Consider the following 12073-nt stretch of genomic DNA (forward strand, 5'->3'; position numbering starts at 1 on the left):
ACTTATATAAAAATATTGGAAGAAAAAAACATATTATGTTAGTAAAGAAACGTAGGTAACTCACAAACAAACCTCTCTTAACGCAGTCGGATAATAAGAAAACAGTGTTAAGATTTGTACCTCATACAATGATATGGTGTATCGTTCAGCATTTACTAACGAGTAGATATTATTATATTATATTGCCCGAGCGGCAAGTGCAGTGGTATTGTCGACTTTAGATTTCAAATACTTTAAAGTATTATTATTTCTTATAGTGCGATGTTTATTTTGAGATATCAGAGTCAAATCTTTATTACAATATGTGGTGAGTGTTTATATTTTTGATAAATTAAGCTGTTTTGTAATTGAATGGATACAAGAATTTATTGGCCTTTTCCGATTTTCAATTTCATTATTGTTTGTATTAAAATAAATTTTAGTTACATAAAATTGATCTGAAATAATAAATATGTATTATAGTAGTTTGTAAGGGGAATAAATGAATAATATTTAATTTAATTTAATGAATACCTGGCACTATTTTATGTTTCATCCGACATCGCCATCTTTGAACGATTTCTGTCAAAAACAGCTAAAAAGTTTAGTGTCGTCGGTAAAAATAGTATTTAATAATGTTCGTTCACAATTCATTGAATCGAGATTAATGTGAAAAATTAAATTTATCTATAATTGCAGAAACATACTTCTAAATTTAGATCTAGATAAATTGGATAGATAGCGCAAAAAGTGTCTACGAAGACAAGTCTAATAGTATGTTTCTATAATTATTTTTGCAGCGCATGTCAAATAAAATGTGCTGTTTGAAGCAGTATTATTTATTTACATTATTGCAGTTTCCGTGAGGTTTTCACATTCATTCATGTATTCACAGATAATACAGTATAATATTTTTTTTTTGATTCGTACGATTTACTATTAAGCTTACGAACAAGTTTGCAGCAATGCCATTACTAAAAATTGCTTCTAATAACTATTAATTAAAAAAAAATTTAACCGCGTTTAATTTGACCTAAACAGACCAAATTTAAACAAGCCTACAAAATAAAGTCGAAATGGTTCTCAATTTCCTCCTTTTTGAAGTCGGTTGTAGCAGACCATTATATTTCTTGAATTGTAATTATTTAAAAAAAAAAAAGAGAGAAGATTCTCAATCCGGCGATGTATTGTTTGTTTTTGAAATTTGTTTCCTCGAAACTGGGTGAACTGATTTTGATGATTCTTTTTATTTGCATTTAGATTTGGTCTAGTTTTGACGGATTGAAGGCGGGTTTAGTTTTACGTAAAAATTATAATTATTTTTGATTGGTCTGTAACAAATTTTGATTTATACGGTTTGATAACACACATAATAATAATATTTTAGTATTAAACATCATTCAATGAAAATTCCTTATAGTCAAGGCTGTTTCAGGAGCTACTGAATACTGATTAAATTATTCTAGTTGTTTCTTTTAGGATATATCAACAAAACTAAACAAAAAAATAAAATGCGTCGAATGTGAAAAATGCGTTATATATCTTAATATTCCACGTTCATGTAAGCAAAGCTACGCGATTCATCTAGCTTAATGATACCCATTTTTTGCATAGCAAATTAAAAACAATGTTTTAAAATAGTTTTCAGTTTATTGTAATTACAATGACACCTATAAACAATAAAGTCACAAATCGTAAACATGTCATGCATAAATGTATGCGAAAACACGTCAAACTTCGTCACAAAAAGAAGCTTCGATTATAAACAAAATAAGAGCTCACTCCTCAAGTGCGCTCTTATTTGTCGAAACGATTCAATTTGCATTGCTATATATCTAATTAGTTTCAATAAACAAATCAAACTTTAAAACGGTATTGTTGTTCAAATCTAATAAAAGCGCGAATTAAGAAGCGTTTATTTGCCTACACCTGCAGCAGTAATTAAATAACCTTAAATTTATCTGTATGCATAACGAGTATTATGCCAGATACAATGTGAGCACTATAATAGTCTAAATTATCTTCATAATTCACACGATTAGTGAGATAAGAAATAGTAAATATGGCTTATATTCTGTTCGCTATTTGTTTTTGCGATGTTATTGTCGTGTTTGATTTAAATATTGGTTATAATTACGATGAAGTTATGATAATGAGCAAGACTTTTTGATTAACGACATAAAACTTTTAGTGGTAGAAAGTTCTTAGTCTGATCCTTAACTTGGTATGAAACATACCGAAATAAATAAATGAATACTATACTAGTTTGTATTATATTAAAACAACCGAATCGAAGTATTGAAATCTGTTACGTAGTTTTAATGATTTAAGCGTAAGAACATACTTCGGGAGAGGAGTTTGCACTGTATGTATTATTACGGATTTAACATATACTATACTAGCTTTTCACTCTTGGCTTCGCCCGCAAAGTCTAAGGATAATCCCATAGGAGTTAGTTATTTCACCGCGGTAAAATCTAGCCAATGTCATAAAATGATTGACAAATCATGTCAAAAATCACATCATGAGATAGCTCGATGCGACGTGAGAAGACAAACTGATAAACAAAAACAGTTTGCAATTTATTATATTCGTAAGGATTATGTGAAAAGCATAATAATTATTATCAGTAATACAATCAGTGGCGCACGTCGCAAAGCAAATAAGCATAATGTAGGTGTATGTCTTTAAAAAGAATAAATTACGGCAACTACTTTATATAGGTTGACATATTTTGCTTAACGCGTTCTGAGACTAATGATGACCGTAAAATAATGGTAAATTAATTTATTTTCCTCGTCATTAAAGGGAATTTAGCTTCTTCAAAATAACCTTTATCATATTGAAACTTAATATACAACTAGCTGAACCTTACGGCTTCCTTCGTTCGATGCCGGGGTAAAAGGCAGTATATATCCGAATCTAGTATGTTATCTACATCTGTAGTCAATTTCACAAACATCCGATCGCCTGTTTTGACTTGAAAGAGTTACAAACATATAACCATCTATTCCATCGTCTTCACATACGTTTATGTTTTTATATGTGTATTTTTTAAATTTTCAGTATACATCGGTCAAATGTTGGCAGGATATCTGCTTAGTTGGACAGCTCCAGTGGTCCCAAAACTTGAGGACCCCAGCCAATCGCCTCTCTCCCGATCACTCAATGACGTGGAAAAATCATTGTTAGCCTCTGTCATTTACATTACCGGATTTCCAGGTATTTATTACCATTTCTTTTCCCAATTGAGCTTTAAGTAAATCTTATGATTAATTCGATAATTTACAGAATATAGTGTACAATAATATTGGAATCAGTTTCAGTAGATGCTTCACAATTTTGTATTAACACTATATAATACTTAATTTGCAGTAGAATAGCCTTCTAGTATCATAGTTGCAATATTTCATTGAAGGTTAATCTTATGGATTAAGTAGGAGATATTTTTTCAAAAATAAAACACTAGAAAAAGTCAATAAAGGTGATATAACCTACGACCCTTAACTTGGGCGTTTTAATACAATTTACCGAATAAGATATTGTTATCAAATTCAAACCCAAAAATTTCTTATTCATACAAACTCTATACGTGTTTATGAATAGCCGTTTTTATTTTCATTTGGTCGCTTCTACCGAAGTATCATCAATAAACTAGATAGCTAGACTTTTAAAGAATCTTTGTCAATATTTTGTTTTATGTCATAATCGGCAATGGAGCTGGTGGGACGCCTGATGGGTAAGCGCTACCATCGCCCATGAACATTTAGAGGCGTAAGGTCGATTGCAGAAATTACGCATGTACAAATGCATTGCCGACTTCAAGCTGGAAAGGGATTAAGAGAGGATTGACGAGAGGAATAAAGGAAATGACTAGGAAGGGTAAGGAAAATGATATCCTATCCTATCCTTCCAACTAATATTATAAATGCGAAAGTTTATAAGGATATGAGTGTGTTTGTTGCTCTTTCACGCAAAAACTACTCAACCGATTGCAATGAAATTTTGTACGTAGACAGCTGGCCAATTGGAATAACATATAGGCAACTTTTTATCCCGATATTCCTACGGGATACGGACTTACGCGTGTGAAACCGCGGGGCGCAGCTAGTAGGCCTATAAATTACAGTGGATAACTGCTGTCATCGTGCATCGTGCTGTGTATTTTTTTTTTGTGTACTGATATCCAATTATTATTTTCAGGTGTGTTCTTCACGAGTTGGTTTGCAAATTACAAAGGTCGAAAGCCAGGCTTAATAATTGGAGCATTTGTAATTCTCATTTCTTTTCTTATATTAGTTCTAGCAACTAACTTCACTACCTTATTAATTGGACGATTAGTAACTGGTCTTGGATTAAGTTTTGGTGGTGTTTTAACAACAGTGTACCTGGGTGAGATTACGTTAGTACATCTATGATAATATTTATTGCATTGATTTAATTTCTATCGTTATATCAATATTAATGACCACTTGTATCAATATAATGTGATAGTAATGTATCACTCGTGAGTTTCTAAACATTTGTTTGATTTTTGAGAGTTTGATATTTGTTATTTCTTCCCTTGATCAAGAAATGGTTTCGTTTAAAATTCATTTAAATTAATTCATATTTTATTATGTAACCGAATTGTTTTGCTTTCAGTTCAACTAATATTCGTGGTATAGTATTGACTGGACTGGGAATTATACAAACTTTAGGTTCACTATTTATGGTAGCAGTTGGACCTTATGTTTCATACGCTGTTATATGTTATATAGGTCTCATAATATCAGCTATTTATGTTATAGCAATGTTCCTAATACCTGAATCTCCTGTGTTTTATGTTTTAAAAGGTACTTAATTTTGTATCTTATCATATTGTCTTATAATCTATTTTCCTATATCAATAAACATATTTGGAATGTCCACGATGTTATTAACAGTCATATAAATAGTCGAACGTTTTAAGTATCTTCATTTATTTAGCAATTTTTCCTTAATATTTACAGATGACGAAACAAAGGTACAAACAGTACTCAAAATATTAAATAGAGAGTCTGCAATACAAGAAGTAGTAGATCTGAATAAAAACAAAGTTGTAACAAATGCTAAAGAAGATTGGAAAGAATTGTTCACTTTGAAATGTAATAGAATGGGTTTATTTGTTACAGCTACAATAATGGCTTTACATTATGTTAGTGGTATTTTGGTTATATCATTTTTTGTTACGACAATTTTCCAAGCGGCTGGATCATCAATCGAACCAAATGTAGCATCTATAATTATTGGTTGTACGCAATTAGTTGGTAGTTCATTAGCTCCATTTTTTATAGAAAGATCTGGAAGAAGAATATTATTGCTGATATCTACTGCCATTTGTTGTATTAGTATGGTAAGTTGGTTTAATACCCGCTTTTTTAGATTTTGCGCACTTTAAATAGACAGATTTAAATTACATTTTTTAACACTTATCAAGGAATTGGTGACAATATAACAATTTTGATTAAAACTAATTAAAATTGGCAGAACTAGATAATTTTTCAGTTTTACTTGGATATAAGAAAGTGAGACAATTTAGCCGAATCTATCATTAAAGCATGTTGTTTAGTTATAGAAATTATATTATATTTACCTATTTTCATTTACTATCGCTATTAAATTTATTACATAAACACACTTTATTTCAGACGTTATTTGGTGTATATTTTTACTTGAGCCATATTGAATCGCCGATCGTGGAGCATATAAAATGGCTGCCATTAACGTTGTTAATTATTTTTTTCTTAAGTAATAACATGGGTAAGTTGTAGAGGTAGAAATTAATGGAAAACTCAGGTCAAATAATGATTTTATATAAATCACGAAAATGAGTCATTATAGTTTTATCTTTCATCTAATAGTCCAGTCATTTAGCAGTCAGTATCTATAAAGGTTTCGGGAAATTTTGAATCTGGGTGATTTTATACATTTTTAGGTGCACTGTTTTTTAGGTGCACTTTTTGAATTTCCATGTAATTTGCTCGTCTTTTACGCGCGTGCCGCCATCTTGAAAAAATGGCGAAGCTAATCTATTTTCCGATTAATTTTGCGAGGAAAATATCAATGACGAAAATAAACAAGAAAACATTTCTAACAAGCTTCTTCGCTAAATCTTAATTTTGGCTTACGATCGCCGCAAAGTGTTACATAATTACAGAAAATACAATAGACCGAAATAACTTGTCGTACGTAATTACAAAATTGAGATCCAGCGTAGTGCTAAGCTTAAAGTGGAAGTATTAACACTTTCTAAGCTAACATAAAATATAAAACAAGAATTTTTTTTACCAAATGATAATGAATAAAGAGAACATATTTAAAATGCTACAATAACACATCTTAACTTAATCTCATTAATTTGTCTTTAATTTAATTCAATTACTATTTACTCTTATTTGGATATCATACGCATTCCCGGTAAAAATAAATACATGATATCTTCATGCTAAGAAATCTTTACAACTTCCATCAACTCTTCTAATAAGACATGTTCTTTCCAGGCTTTGGGACCATTCCCAGTACGCTAACAGGCGAAATGTTCAGTTGTAACGTCCGAAGTAAAGGCACAGCTGTCGTCATCGCCATATCCTGGATCTGTGGCTTCACCGTCACCACCCTGTTCAACTCCATGCTGACCCTTGGTGCTCATTTCGTGTTCTGGTTCTTCGCGTTTACATGCTGCTTGGCGTTCCTTTTCACTGTCTTCTTCGTTCCTGAGACTAAAGGCAAGAGTCTTGTTGAGATACAAGAAATGTTGAGTAAATGATGTGATATGTGTTTTAATATCTTACCATTGAAAATAAAATGATGCTCATTGTGATAGGTGCAAGCAAGTAGGAACAGATACTACTGCAGGTGTGGGTAATTGTTAAACTGCACCTTTTAGTCGTAGACTTATTATCTTTTTAATTAAGAAATTTGAATAAGAAATTGAGTAACTAAAAATTTGTGTACGATGCAATAGCGGTCGACTAACGTGAGTGCAATATGTCTAAGACAGGCTTGACAGACAGACAGTTTAAAATACTTTTTAAATTACACGATACTGCACTGTGAATTTCCACGTGTAGATAAATGTAAAAAATTTTTCATTGTGATAAAGATCGTAAGAGTAGACGTTAAATGTACGTAGCATAAGCGGAAGCATAAATTTTGTTTTGTAGATGAAATGTCGACAATGTCTTTTATCGCACTGTTTACTGATACAATTATTTACCTTTTAAATGCAGTTTTTTTTTTGATACACTGAGCGACAGAGGCTCTGTGAAGGGCAGAATTTTCAACTCCTTATCATAGTAAAAAATAGTATTCGACAATGGAAGTGTTAGGCAATATTTTGATAGACGTTGTTTATCTAGGGATTGTACACTTTCTACTACGTAATAAGCTCTGTGACTTGATCAGAATTTCCTTCGAAACGTTTTTGCTCAATATATCTCGACCTTGCAGCTTTCCAATTGATACTGGGGATCGCTGATAGAATGTTGGCTAGCTGTTACCAAGACAAAAAATAAATAAAATATAAACCACGCCACGCAGTAACATAAAGCTTTCAACTGGTGCATGAATTTTTCAAATAGTTCAGTGGTTTTTGAATTTCCGAAACGAATCCTTTTTTCTCCTTTCCAGTCCATTACAGTTCTATTCGTTCCAATCGTCAATCCTTTCCTTATTCCTTACCCATTAAAGCGGCATTCCCACTGGTACTACATTTGCGAATATTCATGGGCGGTGGTGATCAATTACCATCAGGCGATCCATACCATACCATCTTGAACTCTTACCTCTTTTATCACCTCGTACTCAGGAACTACTGGTCCAATTTGACAAATTCTTTCAGTTTAGTTTAGTTTATGGAGTAGGCTACATATAAAACATTATACACGTGGGTGAAACCGCGGGGCACAGCTAGTAATAAAAATATCTAATATAGAAATGTTTCTTAGAATTTTAATTTCATTTGAGAAATTCAAAATATTTTAAAGTAAATGATGCCTTTCACGATTTGAAGCGAATTTCCTTAATTCATTTTCAACACACTTAAAAACCGTCTTTGATCTTGAAAACGAAATATAGAAAATGTGCTGAACCTATGTCCAGAAAAGTATATGACAGAATATAAAAGCGCTTTTAATTATAAATATTGCAGACTTAATATTCTTGAAGTAATGAAAAGACATTTAGGGTTGCGTTTATATCACTACTATTTTCTGTAGTTTTTGCTTTTATATAGCAATATATAATAGAAAAATGGAGCAGATCAAATTAAATGCACAAGGACAGACTGAAATGCTGTTCTTCTGTAATTTTGATGTTTATTAAATAAAAATAGCATAGAATATAGTAAAATACATGAATTCCCAAAAATAAGTAAATAAACTTTTATATCTGCTTAACCTAATGACATCATAAAAATTAAAATAAAAGTACACGAAGAAAACAAAAGGTTGACGTGGCATGAGGTCCAGACTCAGCTAAGATGTTCGACTCGAGAAAGAGCAACAATGCTGATTTTTAGTCTGACCTTCAGGGTTGAGATTTGTCCACCTATTTCTTAAAAAGTAAATTATTTCTCAGTCAAATCTCGCTTAACAACATTTGGCTCATATTATGCGTTTTTTCTACTGGGGCAACTATTTATTAACTAGTTGTTCGCTTGCGTGGACTACAACGTTTTTCAATAGTGAATTTTCTAACAGGCAAGTAGGTATTACACTTTTCACGACTTAGGTGAGTATGTACATCTCATTAGCTGTTTATTTTTAAAGAAGAGGTAGGTAGCTTATTCATTTTTAAAGACGTATTCAATGTCAACTTATACCATTCAATATTCGTAATTGTTTTTATCTTCCATTGCGTACAATATGCAGAACCACCCACAAACATTAAAAAAAATGTTTCCTAAACGTTGATTCTAGTATTGCTCTGTTGGTACATAAAATTTCGTCAAAATCAGCGTCTTGGTTTTGCTGTGATATACGAACAGTAGATGACCTGGTCCGAGTGGTGGGGAGCCGCTGGATGCAGGCCGCCAGTGACCGATCTAGGTGGAAATCATTGAGGGAGGCCTTTGTCCAGCAGTGGACGTCCCATGACTGAAACGAACGAACGAACAGTAAACTCTATTATAATCCATATTGAAAAGCAAATAGTAATTATTATTTTTAAAACATATTTAAAAGAAACGGTTTAATTACTGTTTCATTAATTGTATAGGTATTCTCATGCAAAATTATTTTGCATCTCCATAATTGCGAAAGAAAAATGGTAAAATATATTTAAAACATTTTTTCGCCTAGCTTTTAGGCAGCAATTAGTTTAAAAGAAGTAATTTCTATTCAGGGCGGGAACAATGTATTTAAGATTTCAGAACTGCGCCGTGCAAAGGTGTATTGTCCTCCATATAAGACTTACATTTCCATGTAAAATAGTTATTTCATAAACTTTTAGTGCACGGTGTGTAAGGAAATAAATTAAAATGTTTGTTGAATTTAAGAATATATTTCATTGAGTTATATAAAAAATATACACTTATCATCATACATACTAAGTTTGGTAGTGTCGCTTATGGGTGACTTACATCCGCGGCCTCGCACGTGTTTAATCCAGAGTATTTTAATACATGAAATTGTATATATAAACCTTCCTCTTGAATCACTTTATCTATTAAAAAAAAACCCATCAAAAATCATTGCGTAGTTTTAAAGATGTACATACCTACAGACGTGGGAAGCGACTTTGCTTTATACTATGTAGCGATATGTCTTGCTCTGTGGTTACGGGACATCTGAGGTCCGACGCTAAATAAAGCGTGACATTGACACAACGTGATTATTATTTATGTCACAGCGGACAACTGAGCTGGTGGTTCACCTGATGGTAAGCGATTACCATCGCTCATGAATATTCGCAGAGGCCCTCTGCGAAACTACCAGGCCACCACTCGAACAATTGAAATTTAAATTTTATTTATACTTATTAATAATATATTTACACCTTAAAAGTCTCCAGTGTCCATATAGCTAGCTAAACCCTTTGAAGCGATTTCTTCCTGGTAATCTAGTGCTAAAATAATTATAAGGTAATATAACGACTATACATGAAATAAGTATACATTAATGCATTAAAAGTGAAGTCCCGTGTCCCCTAGTGGGGTATGGGGCAGATGATGTACATCTGTTTCACTGATCGATTTTCTTTACGGACAAGCAGGTGATCAGCCTTCTGTGTCCTGCCAGACCGAGGCATTTTTTTTTGTGCGTTCCCGGGAATAGAACCCAGGACCCCTCGGTTCTACGCTCACGCGTTAACCACTGTATCAAGGTGGCGGTAAATGTATTTAAATTTTAATGTATTAAAAGAGTTTAGTTAATTGTGTTTACAGTTATTTTTTGTCTATAACAATTGTGTTTTAATAGATCTCTTCAGTCCTCAAGATCAATTGCTTTAATTTCAACCTTCTTTATTACAATTATATCATTGATAACAGCCTCTGAAGTTTATTTAAGTTCTTCATACATTTTATCTTCACCTAAAATGAAGATAGCTATTGATACTGTTTTTTTCCTATAATTAAGTGTTATGAATATATCCAGTATTTATTAAGATCTTTGTTGCTAATAAACTCTTTCTTTTTCTTTTTTTATGTCATAGCAGGCAACTGAGCTGGTGGTTCGCCTGATGGTAAACGATCACCACCGCCCATTGACATTCGCAGAGGCTCAGACCTCTGAGAATGTGCTGCCCGCTTTTTAGAGATAATGGATAAGGAAAGGATTGATGACTGGAAAGAAGGAATGGACTGGGAAGGGCTAGGTGAAGGAAATAGGCGCGTTGTTCTAAATTATGGTTATGGTTTTCTATAAATATTATCGCTAAGGACAGAAAACGATCGTTGATCACAAAAATAGCGCACACTAAACAAATTCTTAGCACCGTAGAAACTTAGGATGATAAGAATCTATAATTCGTAGAAAACTATGAATTCCGAATAAAATTGGCAAAAAACTATATCGGTAGTTTTCATATATTTTCTACCACTACTATAATCCTAAACAACTATCACTTAAAATGGATTTTTATATTATACATACTTCATTTTTCAGACAACAGAACAAACAAAAGCGAAAAACATTATTATTTAATAACTATATATTTGAATATTTAATAAAAAAAACAAAAGCGTTTAATAATTGATTCTATTTTTTAAAGTATGGAAGATTTATTAATTGGATTTAATGTTATAGTCGAAAAATAAATAAAAAACGTAATGATAGTGTACAATGTATTGCGTACACGTGACACTGACTATCTCGTGAAATTACCATCGGTGCTAACCTTGATACGTTTTATTTGCTTATATACACTTACACTTTATTATATTATAATATATTATCCCTTATAATTATTGATTATATCCATTATCCCTTACAATTAATTTGAAATGCTTATTCTATCATAGAACTTAAAAGCATGTTGACAAATAGGGTCATATACTAGTCTTGTGAATCATATTTAGCGTCAAAGACCAGGGACGTCGGTGATCTTCTAGAAAATAATTATTAAATCCCGTTTCAACTCGAGTGAAGCCGAAGTACGCAGCTAGTGAGTGAATAAAATGTTTTTACATTGCGCGGGATCGAGTAAAACCACGATCCACACCTTGTTTATTCGTTGTCGTAAAATGCTTTATTCTTCCAGTACTGCGATTTCAATAAAATATTGAGCGAAGCGAAAATTTTGCATTGATATTGGAAAATGAACGACTCGGCTTCAAATTTATGATAATATCCATGAAAGATGAAATATACAAATTCTGCACTCGGCTTCTGCTGATATATTGTATAAAAAACTTAATTATATTCATAGTTATAAAGCATTTTCTCACGCCTTTATCGGCTTCCTTTTGGCTTATAATATATACGTACCATTACGACGCCTCGGTTTTGCCTGGTTTCCCGGGATAAATTACTACCATATAATATTGTACATTTATCTACACCTAAACAACTGAACCGATTTGTATTAAATTTGACACAAGGATAGTTTCAAATCCAAGAGGACATAGTAGTTT

At 32.2% G+C, this 12073-nt stretch overlaps 1 protein-coding gene across 1 annotated transcript; it reads left to right on the forward strand.

Moving 5' to 3' along the window:
- Positions 1-176: 176 nt before the first annotated feature.
- LOC119837897 (facilitated trehalose transporter Tret1-like) lies at positions 177-6871 on the forward strand. Its single transcript, XM_038363680.1, has 7 exons — positions 177-307; positions 3046-3201; positions 4183-4381; positions 4624-4814; positions 4971-5353; positions 5649-5760; positions 6501-6871. The coding sequence occupies exons 1-7, from the start codon at positions 262-264 to the stop codon at positions 6764-6766; spliced, it is 1353 nt and encodes a 450-aa protein (XP_038219608.1). The 5' UTR covers positions 177-261; the 3' UTR covers positions 6767-6871.
- The last annotated feature ends 5202 nt before the right edge of the window (positions 6872-12073 follow it).

This window comes from Zerene cesonia, chromosome 29, assembly GCF_012273895.1.
Source record: "Zerene cesonia ecotype Mississippi chromosome 29, Zerene_cesonia_1.1, whole genome shotgun sequence".
In the NCBI taxonomy this organism is placed as follows: Eukaryota; Metazoa; Arthropoda; class Insecta; order Lepidoptera; family Pieridae; genus Zerene; species Zerene cesonia.

Bases quoted from the DNA above. Each gene is read 5' to 3' on its own strand.
- LOC119837897 (XM_038363680.1), top strand. From the start codon at position 262: ATGTTTATTTTGAGATATCAGAGTCAAATCTTTATTACAATATGTG. The intron at 4,382-4,623 runs GTTAGTACATCT...TTTTGCTTTCAG, and splicing joins GTGTACCTGGGTGAGATTAC to TTCAACTAATATTCGTGGTA. The intron at 5,354-5,648 runs GTAAGTTGGTTT...ACTTTATTTCAG, and splicing joins CCATTTGTTGTATTAGTATG to ACGTTATTTGGTGTATATTT.